Raw genomic sequence first — 16,904 nt, 5'->3', positions numbered from 1 at the left:
CCCTCCCCGCCACTGCAGCGGGGGACAGCGATCTGGCGCTCCGAGGACCCCCAGCCACTCTCCCCGCACAGGCTGCTGCTGCTGATTCGCGGCGCCGCAGGGCCGCGGACGCCCGGGCCAGACGCTGGGCGCCCGCGCCTGAGCATCCCCTGCGCGCGCACTGGGTGAGAAGGCGGGGGCGGGAGGGAAAGAGAGGAGGAGTTGCTGATTCCCTAGCGGACCCAGGAAGTTGTCCTTAAAATTATATATATCGCCGTCCGCGGCTGAGCAGCCACCTGGCCAGAGCAGCATGTGGACTGGCTCGCCGGGTCACCTAAGTGCTCTGTGGCTGCCGCTGCCGCCGCCGTCAGAGCAGCTGCTGCCGGCAGCAGGAGTCCGGCTCTGGGCGAAGAGCGGGGACGCGCGGCTGCAGCGTCCCCTGCTTACTGCTGGCCGCTTCTTCTCCGGAGGTGGCAGTCACTGTTGCTGCTGAAAAACCAGCCCGCATTTCCACGGCTGGTCGCCTGGTGAGGAGTTGAGACTCTACACCTCCCGCCCGGAACCCACATGGCTTGTTACCTGGTCATCAGTTCGAGACATCTCAGCAATGGGCACTACCGGGGCATTAAAGGAGTCTTCAGAGGGCCCCTCTGCAAGAACGGATCTCCCTCTCTGGTAACCTGCGCGCGCACACACACACACACACACGCACGCACGTTCAAAATCAACATAAACAGAAAGAGATATTGTCCTGGCACAATGAGGGGGTGATGGATAAGCTACCTTGCCCATAGGTGTATTGTATCTGTTTAGACAGTTTATTGACAGACTGTTATACAGCGAGGGGTGTGTATTTACATGTGTATTTTCAACACAAGTCATTAGCATCTATAGTGCTAGGTATGCAAATATTTACTGAATGCAGTTAAGGGCAGGCTTGTGAAGGTAGCTCCTGCGTGCTGTGTCAAGTTATGAATCTGCTGATTTGGTCAGTATAGAAAGTTTGAGTGGCACTTTATAACCATACTTCATGAAGTCATCAGTTGGGCTTAGTTTAATAATGCTGCATTTACTTTATAAGAAAATAAACTCTAAACATTTTGCATCAGGGTCCGGGCAAAAGGAAAAGTGTTGGATCCCGATATGATGAAATCTAATGCTTCACTATGTAGGTTCTTCAGGGAAAGCCGAAGAATTATTTGTGAAAATATGAATTAGACAGTTTTTTGTACTATATACAGATGTATTCATGTGCAAATTTGAGTGACTGCTATTTAACTTAGTAAACTATTCAATTTAGTTTACTATTTGATTTAAGTATATTTGTTAAATGATTTTGACCGGAATCTATGACTTCAATATATTGTCAGTTCATCCCTTAGTACATACTATAAATCATTTTTTTAAAGGATTCAAATGTGTTTCAAGAAAAAAAAGTCATGATTTATTTTTTAAAGTTTTGGATTTTTAGTAAGTGACTAAGGGTCTAAACTTAAAGAACGATTTTTCTAGTGTAAGGTGAAAACTAGTACTTTAAGTTCTGTATGATATAAAGAGGGAAAATTGAAGTTGTCTGATTTTTATTTATTCATTTTTCGGTTCTTTCCATCATGGTTTAATGTTTCACTAGCATGAATTATTCAAAACTGCAATATATTATAAAAACCTGTGATTAAGGGCTATATGTGATTTGCATGAAAAATCTGAAATCAGAAAGTGCAGGTACCCAGAGATATCACTAGGACTCCTAACTGTGACAAACTATTGCCTCACATGCTTTCATGCATTGTACAAAGTAGGTCATTGCAAACCCCCTGCAACTATTTAGTATTGAATCAAAAGTGTAAGATGGAATATACTGTTTGTATTGGCATTTACAGTTAAATTCACAGGGTTAGAAGCGTCTTGAAGGGTTTTAGATGCATAAAGCCCACATTCAATCTTTCTGAGCAGCTGGTCTGAATCTTTCCTATTTTTAAAGATTCTCAGGATCAGAATTTCCGCAGTCTCAGCAAACCACCTTAATGTTTAACAACCCATGCTGTCAGAATCTTCCTTAGAGCAGTCTTAAATTCTTCAAATTTTTCTTTAAGCTCATTTCATCTTGAAACCCTAGAATGTTCCATCTTTCTCATAGATATTTTTCCACCCTTTGATAAGCTCTGTGGCTGTCTTCCCAAACCCTCTCTGGTTGTGGAAATCTGAATTGGGTAGTGCGTTACAGGGTATGTGCCTTAATCATTCACAGTGTAAAGGGAGAATTACTTCATAGTCCTTACATTGTTTAGTTCCATTTAAGTTAGTTAGAATGTGGTGTTAATCTTCCAAAATCTATAGGGTTTGCAGAGGGAATTTCTGTCACAAGGTCAAAAAGTGTCCTGCCTCCTTCCCACCCTATACCCCTGCCACCCCATTATGTTCCTTCATCTCCCAGGAGCCTGAGGACCCCATAGGGACTGGACATATGAATGTGGATGTAAGAAGACAACCCATAACCCACATGGCCCTGCTGGCTGACCAGAGGCTCACACCCACAGGACGCTATTCTTATTCATTATCGGGCTGGTTTTCACTAAAATACAGATTCGTTTACTTTTACCTAGCTTCCACACTTTGATTCACTGTGCTGTTCTCTCCAATGTTTACACATTTCACTGTACTTAAATTACATTTGCATCATTTAAAAATATCTGAATTAGTCTGTGTAGGTATTTCCTAAACCTGATTTATTTTGTCTTCTTTTACATTTTGCTATGGAATTCGAATGACTATTTCAAGGTTTCAAAAGTTTCTCACATGAGATGAGCAGTATGTGAAAATTGATGTTCATTCATTCTCTGTCACGGGCAGGTTGTTAAGTCAGAAATGCATTCACATTGCATAACATTTAGTCTTTCTCCCTAAATTGAAATAGGTCACTATCTTCTGGACCATAGACCCTTGAGAATTTAAGTAATAGTTCACTGGTCCAGATGAGTTTATATTTGCCTTCTTCATTAATGTGTTGCAAAGCATAAAACTGAAAGCTGGTTATACATCATTTTTTTTTAATATTCAGAAATACACCCCCCCCAAGTTACTTTCAGGTTAACATAAGTTTATTGATTTTTTTTATCAGTACAAATATTAAACTCACAGATCCATAGTATACAGTCATTTATTTTTTATTAAAACAAATAGCTACTCTGACAGTAATTTTTTTCCAAACTTAGTTCCCAGAATGGTCTCAGATTGACCTCTATGTCAATGACTTAGTTATTTCCAGTCACTGAAACTCAGTTTATCTGGGATTATGGATTGGGGTATGACTCATTGAGTTAACTCATTTTCACTAAGTTCTACAATGATTTCAACTTTGGTTCTTACTTTTTCAATCTGAGTGTTCTGCCTATTTAAATCCATACTTTTCTGCTTTAGTAGAGCTGTTTAAAAGTAGCGCATAACACAATTATTGAATAAGACTATTTTGTAACTTTGTTATAGAATGGAGAAAAACCACACTTCCTTTTTCCTATAATGAGTTTCTTCTTTGGTAGTTCTGATATAAATACACCTGGGTAATATGAATTTAACATGTCAGTGTCTTATAGATATAATTCTTCAGTTATATATTTAAAGCAGTTGTATAATTTGTCATGTTCAAATCACGTCTGTAGAATCTGAACACGTGATATTAAACTAACAGTAAAAAAGGGAATGATTATATTTATATACACTTTTATTTCAAAGGATTTCATTTAGAAAACATTGAATCATTATATGGAACTCTTGTAGTAAATACTTAATGGGATACTTGAGAAATAAATAAAGCATTTTTTTCCCAAGCAGTTTTCACAGATCAGTAAACTGAAAATCCTAGAGTGAAACGCAGTTCCTATCTTCAAAGTGAAAACATGCAAATGTCTTATCTGTTGCATCTCTCTTCTTTTTGGTGACTTGGTATGAAAAAAATAGCTTATTGCTTTTCATCCTAATTAGGATGTGAATAATTGATTTGAGATAGTTTATGTTACTTTAAATCCAGGGATAGATTAAAGAAAATTGACAGAGTATTGCATAGTGCTTATTGGTAAGTCTTCAATTTTAGAAAGTAAATTTATACCCTCCCACATTTTAGGATATTTATCCCCCACCATATTCCAAATCTATAATATGAATGAATGATGACTTTAAAAATCATACACACATGTGCGCGTATTTACACATAGATAGAGATGTAGATACACACATTGTTACCAGTGCTCAAGTATAGGAAGTTACCTATATATTACGTTATAATCTTTACTGTCAGATATGTTAAAGGTAAAACTTTCTTACAATCCAGGAACTTAAAAGTTCTTCTACCACCATGTTTGAATTCAATTAAACAAGTAATATCCTCTTGTGGTGTCAAAAATATATTTGAATAGATTCTTAGTTATCTTAAGTAATGTAAAACATCATCTCAAATTTAGAGACAGGTGTGGTTTGTTACAGTTTATTTAATCTGTGTGTGGTCAATATTAAGACTATCATTCAGGATATGTAGTGATTAAATGTTAATGATAATCATAGTTTTTTATTTTGTCTGTGGTACACAGTTAGCTTATTAGAGTGATACTTCTTAAGATGTGCTTATTCCTGGGAACACTATAGATAGACACCAGGAATATCTGTTTCTGGGAATGTCTGTTGTCTTCCTCTGAAATATTTGATGTGAAGGAAATTCTTGGGATTTTCATCTCAGCAACAGATCACGGTCCTTGGATGTTGTTGTTTACTTGTTATTTTGTTTTGTTTAGTGATCTTATTCTAAGTTATATATCTGACTGAATTACCTAATTGAAGGAGGTGGCATACAAACAAGCATTTTAAATGGACTAAAAAATTCTATAAAGTTCTCTTTTAAAAATTATCAGTGTATATGTATAACTGAAAGAAGTTCTAGAAAAGGTTAGTTACCTTGAGGATGCATCTATTCAGAGAATCCCTTATGAGGAAATGAGTGCAGTTACAACCTTGCTCTTTTTTCTAATGCCTATAATAATTTCATGTATTTCCCTTATGCTTAATAAGTACATGTTAAACACATCCAAAAATGCTATCAAACTGATGCACTTTTCATGTACCAAATATGATTATGAAGATATGCTGTCCCGTAGAGAAGTCATCTGCCTCCTCTTCTTTAATTCATGAATACATATACTGCCTTTTATGTTTAAACTTTCAGATGTTTTCAGTGAAGAAGACTCAGTTACAATTCTTACAATGCATGTTTTCTTTATGTCAAGTATTGTATTAAGCAGTCTTCTGTCCTCTAGTTGCCTTTTCAACCCATTTCTCCTCTCCCCCAACTAACTGATTTCGGAAACTTGTAGTTGGCATTATGCTTTCTGAAATAAGTCACAACTTTCTAGGACTTAATTTATGTTTCCGTAACTTCAGAAGGTTTTCATGATAAGAAGAGTCCAGTGAGTATTTGAGTGCTATAATGTGTGACTTTATTAGCTCATACTACATTTATTTCACAATTAAAATTTGATGGGTCAGTCTCTTGATTTGTTTCTTTTAGACTTAACAATTAAGATAAACTCTATTTTAGGTTTCTGCCCTATATTTTGGAAACAAAATAAAACGTATTTTCATCATGTGTAGGGATGGTATTTAGCATAGAACTTAATCATTTGTAGTTTTTTTAAAAAAACTTAGCCTTAGTTGCAGCTGTGAAATCTTTGTTATATAATGTATATGCACTAAGATACATACTTTCCATGTGTTAAATATTAATAGGGTTTGAGATGTCAGCAGGATTAAGGCTGTACTGGGAGCAAAGATCAAGAAGAGTAATATATATTTTGAATAACTTTATGAAGTGCATTTCAGTATGAATTTGGTTTGTCAAAATACACATTGGCAGAATAATCCTTTAGTACATATGTACATATTTTGTAGAAAATAATTTGAATCAAAATTGAAATTAAAATGCTACTTTGTTTGAAAATGTCTTTTGGTTTTAACAAATATAGTGTTCCAGGTAATTCCTATAAAATGATGGGTGGCAGCCTTTTGTAGACAGATTTTGTAAATCAGGCTTACTTAGTGGATAAGGTCTAGAGAGAGAAATTAAATATTTGATATGTTCTCATGAAGTGTAGAGTTATGATGATAATAGGAATATATAAATCACCGAGTTCCAGAGTCTCTCTTGCATTGGAAATACTTATTGGACATGAAAAGAAACTGTGGAAAGATGAATTACATCATAGTTAGACAGCATTCTCAGTTGTAACTAAGACATTGTTAGCTTATTGAAGACAAAAAATGCAAAGGAATATTATACAGTATTTAAAATGGAAAGGGATTTTTAAAATATTCACTAATGATCCTACTTTTCCTGAAATGGACCCCTGATAACATGCATGGAACTAAATGCTTCCTTCATTCAAATTTGATACCTAAAATTTAAATGTTAACTTCTAAAAAACTGATAGTGTAGTTTTCCTTCACATGTAAAGAAAGCTATATAGCTAGAAAGCTATATAGCTAACTATATTTCCTTTCTTCTTTGGCTGTTGGGAAACCCAGAGACAAATGTGTGCTTCACAAGTGATGGGGATTGACGTTGGCCTTCAAAGCAGCATGATGTCCTCACCCCTACTCATCTCCTATTCCCAGTCTAGCTCTTATTTTAATTTTATTTTCCATGACTTTCATTCTTTTAAATTTATATTTATTGTTTTAATGTATAAAGTTTATTTTACATGACTTAGGTCTGTTGTGAAAGCAAGCAGGCTATAAATAAATAATAAAGTATAGACCCTCCAACTATAGGGATGCCCCTTAGGAGTTTAGACTGGACAGTCTTGAGCGTGATTCCTGGAGAGTATTCATTTTGTTCATTTGTAGCAAGTATAATTAGGGCTGCCAATTTTTTGCTTTGAGAATTGGCAGATTCCTTTTGGCAAGTTTGCTTTCACTTTCATGTGGGTGTAAGAGGCAGAATATAGTTTATCTTGAAACGCGTACTGCCAATTTATTTTGTTTTGTTTTTCTAAACAATCTTTTCCCTTCCCATTATTCTTCTTGCCCTTGATCCTTATTCCTTTCATTAGCATGGTTACCGTTTTCTACCAGCATCTTTTTTGGTTCCTGTATAAATGCCGGCATATACTTCGAACTCCAGAGGCACAGGCTCCTGCAAATGGTGAGAAACACCCCGTTCTGTCTGCTGCCCCACCCAAGCATGCAGGTTCCTTCTCTGTCCACCATCCACACATAACATTCATCTCTAGCTCAGAATTGAAAGCTTCCCCCGTATCTCCATTCAGAACCCACCTCCTACCAGTGTTCTTCCCCTGCCCTCTTTCCCACAGCTATTACACAGCACTTCATTTGTCTCATGTTACCTCCCAGCGACAGAAAAATACCGTCAATTTCCCCCCACATGTGTCCTTTTCAGATCTCCATTTTGCTATGAATAATTATATTCCCTAACATTTTCCTTGGCAAGCAAAGGTGATATGCATTTCCTCTTTGTGAATGATATAAATACCATATTCTAAAGAGAAGATAACTATTGAACGCCTTATTGAATGATGGAGGGGATGGAGGAGGCTCGTTGAAATCTGACCCTCCCCGTTGATTTGCTTCATCTAAATGTGAAGTCAAGAGACAAAGAGATGTCCATACTACGTATTTTCTTATTATCTGAACATGTTCATAGTCCTTGGGTTGTATCTAAGAGTCTTCATGATCTAGCCCCCACCTACCTCTTCAGCTTTAACTCTTTTCTCCCACCTGATCCTATGGTCCAGCCATACTGAGCTACTCAAAGCTCTTGACTATGATGGGTGTTTATAGACCTTTATGTCATTGCCCATGCTGTTCTTTTCTGTCTGCTACAAATCCTCTTTTTGCCATCATTTTTTGGGACATATATATTCTTTCAGCCTTAATTAAAGAGTTGGGTCCTCATATGAGTCTACACGAAGTTCCCTTATCTCGTGGATCAAGTGCTTCTTTTTCAGGCTCTAGTCACATCCATTGCTTGCCTTGATAATCACTGAATTGTGTTTGTTTATTGGTCTCCATTTCGCCATGAGATGTGAGATCCTTGGGGTCGTGTTTGCCATTGTCCTTATATCCCCAGAGCTAAGCACAGCTTCTGGTTTATTATTGATTTCAATAGAAAACAAAAGGATTTCAATAGAAATTTAACTGGTATAAATATGTTCCCTTTGGTTCTGCTGGTAGCTCCAAGAAGAAAACTTTTCCTTAGAGAATTTTTTTCCCAAGTAGTTAGTCAGAATCTTTTAGAATGCATACTGTTCTACTGGATTAAGTGGCCACTGTTTTCATGGTGATCCTTCTTACTTTCAATTCTACCAAGATCCTTTGGTCAGTTGCCTCAAGTGTAATTTAATACTTCCTATTATTCCCAATTGCAGAGTGCTTTATTCCATGTAACCGTTTCTGAACATCTTTTGTTAAAGGCCACAAGAGGCTGAAGATTGGCTATATGTAAATGGATGAAATTCATACCTGAGTTAGTCGAGCCATATTTTTCATTGGCACATATTTAATAGCTTCTGTGAAACGAATTACAAGTTAGGAACTTGACCATTCCCTTCCTATTTAGGAGTGTGTCGTAAGGAGGAAAAATAGTGGTTCACACACCATTTCTCCCTTTCTCACTCTCATTTTTCTTTCTTTTGAAAAAGAGACAATAATTTCCTGATCACTGGCCACTGTAACCCTTGAGAAAGCACCATCCTGGAGCAGCTACAGGGTGGTTATGGCATAATTGCCAACCCTCTCCAACTTATCAGTCACACACTTTCCAGCAAGGTTTTGCTAGTACTTTTTTTGTCTTGGATTAGTCAGGATATGGTCACTGTTCACAAAAGAAGCTTGAACTTCTTCTGAACAATGCATTTTAGCTAAAATATCCAGCCATCTCCAGTGGACATACAGCAAGATAGTAATAGTCTCCAGAGTGGAGAGAATCAGGTCTTTTGTATGGTCAGTTTCTTTTGCTACAGTTGTTAACAAATATTTGGCTTCTTTGTCTTATTCAGTGGATATAAACATTGGAAGGAATCTTAGCAATCTGGTTTAGCCTCCCCCTGTATATATTTTAATATAGCACTGTGGTAGCAGAATAATGACTTCCCCAAAATGTCCACATTATAATCCTCAACACCCTTGACTCTGTTAACTTACATAGCAAAAGGGACTGTACAGATGTGACTAAATTAAGACATTGAGAAGGTTTTCCTGGATTATGCAGGTGAGCTCAGTGGAATCACAAGGGCCTTTATAAGAGGGAGGCAGAAGTGTCAGAGCCAGAGAGAGAGCTTTGAGATGCTATGCTGCTGGCTTTTGAAGATAAAGGAAGGGGCCACAAGCCAAGGAATGCTCTTGACCTCTTGAAGCTAGAAAAGGCAAGTAAATTGATTTTCCCATAGAGCCTCCAGGAAAATCACAGCCGTGCTAACACCTTGACTTTAGCTTAGTAAGACTTCTGACTTAATGGACTATAAGATAATAAATTTGTTGTCTTTTAAGCCAGAAAATTTGTGGTAATTTGTTAGAGAAGCCATAGGAAGCGAACACAACTACTCTTAATATGGGTGAACATTTCCAGTGATAGGGGACCTCTCTGCTCACCAACGTGATTGATCCTCTAGTGAGACTAATATAATTAATGCTATGTCTCCTCTGCCCTCCCCAAATGTCTCTGCCTCCTTCCATTTACTCACTGGTCCTCAATGTGCCCTTTGAAAGCAAGAGGATAGGTCTACAACCTCTTCAGTGTTAACATCCTTTCAACTATTCAGAGAGAGTTGGTGAATTTTCATTAAAGGACTGAAAAATTTGTGAGAACTAACCTTCTTCCATGTACATCACTTGCTTTATTTTCTTATATATTAATTGAACTTTGTACAACTCAAAATGCTTGATTACACTTTTTAATGTGATAGATGTTTTGAAATACAATATACTGATGTTTCTTATATTCTTGAAAGGTGGTAAACTCAATAAAATATTTTCATATATTTAGACAAATATCATCCACACTTTCAAATCATGTCTACTTTTTCCAGATAGTTCCCTTTTACACTGTATACATCATTTATACAGAAGATAAACTTAAGAACACAAAACCAGATCATTTTAAAGGCACATTTTAATGCTACCTTTCTTAGTTTGTTTAGTCTTTGATTTAGATATCTGAAAATTTCCTAAGGGGCAAAAAAAATTAGTTATAAATAAAAAGTGTTGGGATGAGTTGAAATAATAATTATAATTTCATGAAATCTTCACCATTTCCTATTCTAGACATAGTGGTATCTAAATGGAAAGTTATTTTTTAACTTTTATACTGAAGAATAATATAATATATAAATTGTCACAAATCATAAGTGTACAGCTTTTTAATGCCTCAGATGTAGTATAGAATATTACAAGTTCCTGGTAGCCCCAGGTGTGCCCCTTACCAAGCAACACCCAACCCAAAGGCAACTATTGTGCTAACACCAGATTATAAACTCCCTTATTTTTTAAAAAATCATATTAAAAAGAGATGTAGTAAAAAACATATGTACTTGCAGCTCAACTGACAGCAAGGCCCTCTTTTTGGGTGGGGATAGGTAACTAGACAATGTTTCATCTGCTTACTGTCCTACTTCACTTTGACTGACCACAGCTAACTTAACTAGTTGAAACAAATGAACAAAAGAAGATAATTACATTTATGTCCCTTTTACTTTCCTGTTCATAATGATGATATACTTTTTCTTTATGATCTAGTGTTCTTGAACCAGGCTTCTTATTACTTGACTTCAGTAAATCCATAGTCAGCTAAAATTGGATCATTTTTGTTTTTCACAGCATGTAATAAAATCTGAATTTCTTGTAATTATTTTCCCTGTTGTAAAATCACCATTTCTTTTGTAACTTTAAATAAGAATGCTTTATAAATATATAATTATCTCCAAAAGAAAGAATACTGATTTGTTAAGTATGAATGGATTTATGCTAATACAACACAGGGATTATATCCAAGGTGACATTTGTGAATTATTTCATTATCTTTCCCTTAATAGTACATGTTGAAATTCAAAGATCTGACCATCATGTGGATTTCAATATCTCTTGAGAGTCGTTAGGAAAGGCTCTGTTGAGTTTTCTTTATTTGAGGGGAGATGTGAATTACGTATTTAGTGGCAAAATAGTAAATGATTAAAAGAAAGAAACCTCTAGCTTGGAATTCTCATAAAAAATGAAAGTTATGTGCAAATGATGTGTAAACTTTATTACAAAAGTTGTTATAATTTCACACGCATGCACAAGGGTATAATACAAGTTTGTGTTACTATGGAAACAGGATTATTGCCAAGGAGATTATAGATAAAACCCAAACAATGCTTATATTAATCAATCCTAAATTAAATGAATTTAAACATGTTTAAAGAACTGATCGTGTATTTTCTTTTTTTTTTTTTTTTTTTTTTTTTGCGGTATGTGGGCTTCTCACTGTTGTGGCCTCTCCCGTTGCGGAGCACAGGCTCCGGATGCGCAGGCCCAGCAGCCATGGCTCACGAGCCCAGCCGCTCCGCGGCATGTGGGATCCTCTCGGACCAGGGCACGAACCCATGTCCCCTGCATCGGCAGGCGGTCTCTCAACCACTGCGCCATCAGGGAAGCCCTGATCGTGTATTTTCCATCAAATGTAATGCTCATCTTCCAATATCCATATGCTGCATGAGTTCAAGAGTTCTGCATGATGTTGCTGGAAGAAGTTTTAGTGACGATCACTGATGATTTGCTTTCTTATCATTAGAGAAGGAAGATTTGTGAAATTACATTATAAAGGAAAAGTAATAAACTGCAATAAATTTTCCTTTATGTGTTCCTTCCAACAGTGTCACTTTGCTGTAAATTAAAAAAAAATCACACTCAGTTCCGTCCTCTGTGATCATCAGAATAGACTCCACCCCTGAAAGTGATAGAGAAAATCAGTTTTCCACAAAGAATAGAATAGGTGAGAAAACATAACTGGAGAAAAATTACAATTGGCATAAACATATTCATAGGGAGTGGTCTTACCTGGACTTATATAGTATATAAGCATCACTTAATCTGCAGATCCTAGAATTAGATCCAGTAGACAGTAACTGGAATACAACTTCTGATCTACTTGTGTGACAAAAATTTGGGAACATAAAGTTTTAAATTCTTCATTAAGTCATGAATATAAGGCTAGCTCTAAGATTCAGTTTCTGACTGTGATGAGCACTGGGTGTGATGAAGTATGGGAGGACCTTCAACCTCACAATTTCTTACCAGTCTGTTTGGAAACAAGTCACTAATGTTTGACGAGTGGTTTTCATGTTGCTGTTGTTGTTGTTTTATTTTTCCATGTATTCTTTGTTCAAAGGAAATCTTAGGAGCCAGGCAAAATAGATGGAACCTTTGGCTAAAGGTGGGGGAGAGAAGCTCTTGGATAGTGAAAGCCTCCTGCTTTTCCTCTGTATCTGGGCAAGGATGCTGGGCAGGGAAGACACATCTGGGCATAAGCCCTGGAGCTTTATGATTTGAATACTACTTAGGTGGACCATGAAGGGTAAGTATCCGCTGTTTCTAAAACATAATTAAAATGCATATATCTTATGCAGAGTAACTCAATTAACTATTTGACACATTGCCAGTTAATTCCATCACTAGACATTGATTAGATATTACTGTCACTCTAAGTTTGCAGTTTTTATAAGAAACATTAAGGTGACTTTGGGATTTCAGAACACCTTCATGAATAAGCTCGAGGAAGCTAAAGTTTTTTCCTGAGCTGAGTCCCTGAGGAGACTTTAAATAGAGTCGATGGGAAATAGCCAACGTGTGGGACAGAAATCTGTATAGAGGAGCCTGGTCTGGGAGAAGCCTAAGATTTCTAGAATTGAAAACAGAAGAACATTTCAATTGAGGAGTCAAAGTCACTCATTCACTTATTCATCCAATCATATTTAACAGGTATTGTAAGGGTCTGCTATTTGCCCAACGCTTATTGGCCATGTAGCAAAACTGAAAGATAAATCACACTATGGGAAAAGAAGATAAATTTTTCATGCACCAAATACTCCTGGGAAGTAGTTCTACCTACCAGCTTTGGTAAGTGACCAAACTCCTCTGGATAAAGCAGAAGAAAGAAGGTGGGGGGGGGCATCTGAAATGGATGAGCAGAGAATGTGGTTCAGTTGGCCCATGGCACTGAGCACTTAGGTCAGAGTTTAAAATAATTTTGACCTAGACAATTCTAAATTTTTATATCTAGGCTTTATCATTTTGTCCTTTTGTTTTGTTTTCTTTTGGATCTTAGTAAATTTTCTTTTTTTGAAACTTCGGCTGACCAAGGAAATGACAGCAATTGAAGTCAGGGTTCCTGTAATCCTGCTGGCGTTATTGTGGGATGTAGCCTACAAGTCCAGCACTGAAAGTCTCATCAGCTGAGGGATGAAGGGATGTGGTAGGCATAGTCCCTAGAAGAGAGAAAGCATCAGAGCACTAGACAGGGCTTCGTGTGGTGGTGTGAGGGCCTGAGTGCCTCCCTTTCCCTTGAGGTTCTGTAGGTGGGGGAGGCATGGTTGGCCACCCCCATAGAGAAGGTCCTGTCTCTATTCTTTGGAGAATCTTCTGTTCTTAGTGGCCGATGCCAGATGTTTCAATTTAGATGCTGCTAACTGCAAATATACATAAGAAACATCTCTTCATCCTGCTACTGATTTACTCTTTGATGTGAATAAAGAACCTGGAAAAGATTCTTCTCATAACCTAATACCTCAGGTGTTAGGTCCCTAAAAGAAAAAGAAGGAGACCACTGAGGAAATGAAAGCATAGGAAGGGAGCAGTGAAGATGAGTCTTACTTCAGAGTTCTGCTTTGGAAGGGCTTTAGGGGCTCCTAGAGGGTGGAAACCACCAAGAGGAAGGCCCCAAGAGAATGAGGAGGACCTAAAGGGCCCTGGTTGGAAGGGCTCTATGCTACCCTGCTTGGAAGATATACACACCTGTCCCCCCGGGTTCCCAGTGGAAAATTCTCAGGGCAATTATAGCTCTGCCTTGTAGCTGATGGAGTTCAGATCCTAAGTTTTCACAAATCATTTGGGGCCCTTACTACTTGTTGGGCACTGTCCAAGGTGCTGATGATAGTGAGGTAAACACAATCGACATGGTATCTCTGCCAGTGGAGACTACAGAGAATGAAGATAGGCAGTAAACAGATGTTTATTTCACAATACCCCTAGTTGTAAATATACAAGTTCTTTTGAAGAAAAAGTAACTGATTCTAAAGAGGGATAACCCTCCTAGTGCTAGGACCATGGAAGAATTCCCAGAGTAAATGATGACTAATATGAGACGTGAAGAATGAATGGGAGTTATCCTGACACAGAGCTCTAAGGCAGGACCCAGAGAAAGACTCCCAGGCCTGGGATTTGCATGTGGGCTGAGGGGCTGACGGGGTGCAAGACAAGGCAGGACTGGCAGGTAAGGGTCAACCACGTCTGCTCCTGTAGGCTATGTAACAACGAAATAAGGAAACCATCTCAGGTAGAAATATGGCTTTTAATCTTAGTACAGAGCTAAACAGTCTGTGGTCCTGGCATGAGTACTTCTTATTACTTCCTGTGGGTTGTGCCACATGAGATAGGAGGAAACTATGGCTTTTTCTGCTGTTGTTACAAACAAAAATCAGAAATGATTTATAAACAAGAAGATAAGAGTACTGGAGTTGAATCATCATTAATCTTAGTTTCCTGTGTAAGTCCATTAAAACTAGGCTGTATAAAGAGAGAAGAATTGAGAATTAACTTTATAGATCTACACACAAGAATGATATTATGATTTAAGTTTCACTCAAAATACTCCTCTTTGATGTTTTAGGGTAACCAGGGGTGGTCTGGCCGAATTAGGGTTTTCTTGCTTTAAGGGCAGATAACATTTGTATCCAGAAAGCAAAAGAAAATGGAGGGTTTTTAGAATGCTTTGAATCAATTATAAAAACTCATTTTGTCTTTGTTAGGGAAATTTTCTCAGAAGGTATTAGACACCATTAATATAATAACATTGAAGACCCAAGGTAATATTCACTTCTTTAGATGAGGTACCTCTCTGGATCTCTGAAATGCCACTAAAAATGTGTCCCTTCTAGTGTTGTATGGTGACAAAGGTTGCATGTTTTTATATCTAATTAAAAATTTAAAATAAAAAAACCATGATGTGAGGAGGGTTTTACGGTGTTGTTTATGTACATATTTTGCCTTGTTTTGTGCATTTACTCCTCCCACCCCTACACTTTTAAGGTGAGAGCATGGATATTTTCCCTTCATATGTTAAGTATAGAGAAGTGGTTAAGCATATAGATTTGAGTTGGACTGAACTGGTTTGACCTCTGACTCCAGCTCTAACTAGTTGTATGACTACTTCAGTACTAAGAGCCACAGCTTGTTCATTGGTGATTCTACTTGCCTTATGGGGCAATTGGAAGATGTGAATGAGCAAATGGATGCTAAGTGCTTAGCAAAGTTTCTGATGCATAGTAAGTATGAAATGAAGACAGTCGATGGTTACTCCTGCAGCACGTGGATTGTTCTGTTATGAACAGGTTTCCTTGATCCCTTAAAGTGTTCTAAGCACCTACTGCGAACTTAGCACTCGTATCAAATTGTTGAAACTGTTGCTGCTTTGGATGGTACTTTAAGATGGCTCTTTACCGTAGTTGCGTTTTCTTGGAAGACAAGTACAGGTGTCGGGGCCGGTTAACTTTCTGTTTTAACACAACACGTGCAAAGAGAAACCCTGGGTTTTCACAACTTTCACAATGAAAATGCTCAGTGTGCCCTACTTTCCTGATACAGCTTTAATTCAAGACAAGGATACATTTGAAGTGGCTTTTCCATTTGTCCTGTTTTTTTCAAAGCGAATTGAGTTAAGCAGATAAATTGTTTTTATGATCTTGCTGCCATGTGGAAGGAATTTTTCTCTTCCTTTCCATACAGATAGATATTTAATCTAAAACTACTAACTCTGTGATGATAAGCATTCACCCTCTTACTGTGTTTAAATATCTTTATTTCACTGCCTTTGAAAATTCTGAGGAACCAATCATGTACTTTTCTCTCCCCAATAACAACCTGCTTTAATAGTAAAATATTTGAAGTGAGGACATACTAGGTAACTGAGGGTTGTATATGTTACACCTATGTTCACATTATGAGCAAATATTAAGGTCCATGTGTAGGTATAAGCTTTCGTGCACATACATTCTGCTCAGAAACTATTCAGTCATTTTGTTTCATTTGCCACTTCATGATGCAAAAAAGCATTTGTATCAGTGTCTAGTCAGGATAACAGAACCATTCTCAGCTTTTCAAACAGAGGGAAGCAATGCAAGGAATTGTTTACAAATGTGTTGAAAAGGCTGAGGGAGAGAAAAGGGGAAGATGCTATTACCCAGAGGTTAGTAACTGCAGGAAATCACTGCGGCCTCTAGGGTCGGAGGAGCAAAGGAGAAAGTGGTACCTAAACCCTACAAGCCTCACTCTGGTGGTGATGCTGCTTCTGCCACCACCTCACCACTGCTCTGCAGTCATCCAACAGCTTGCAGTCCCACTGGGGCTGGTGGATTTGCTGCCTGAGTGGCTGGTGCCTGCAACTGGAGGCTGCTGGCACCACTGTGCTGCTACTGCAGAGGCCAGCAGTTGTCTGGTGGTGCCGCCACCAGTACCAGAACCCGTGAGCGCTAAGTGCCAAGGTGGCTGGACAAGCCGAAGAAGGAAAATCATGGCTTTCTTTCTTTTTCCTAACTTCCACTCTGACACCAGTCTTCCCATTGGCAGACCTAACCAGAAACCAGCTGGCAAGGAGCTCTGGGATGCCCAGTTTATGGGTT

At 37.9% G+C, this 16,904-nt stretch overlaps 1 protein-coding gene across 1 annotated transcript in view; it reads left to right on the top strand.

Annotated features, from left to right (window-relative positions):
• Positions 1–343: 343 nt before the first annotated feature.
• Positions 344–16,904, top strand: part of ZNF804B (zinc finger protein 804B) — a gene marked incomplete at its 3' end in the record, with an annotated part of 484,254 nt that continues 467,693 nt past the window's right edge. The window contains exon 1 of the mRNA XM_082632313.1: positions 344–654. Within this exon, the coding sequence (XP_082488439.1) occupies positions 547–654 (108 nt within the window). The 5' untranslated portion in view covers positions 344–546. The remainder of the gene's footprint in view (positions 655–16,904) is intronic.

This window comes from Mesoplodon mirus (genome assembly GCF_964341445.2).
Source record: "Mesoplodon mirus genome assembly, chromosome: 9".
In the NCBI taxonomy this organism is placed as follows: Eukaryota; Metazoa; Chordata; class Mammalia; order Artiodactyla; family Ziphiidae; genus Mesoplodon; species Mesoplodon mirus.
This window is presented reverse-complemented; position numbering and strand designations above follow the sequence as displayed.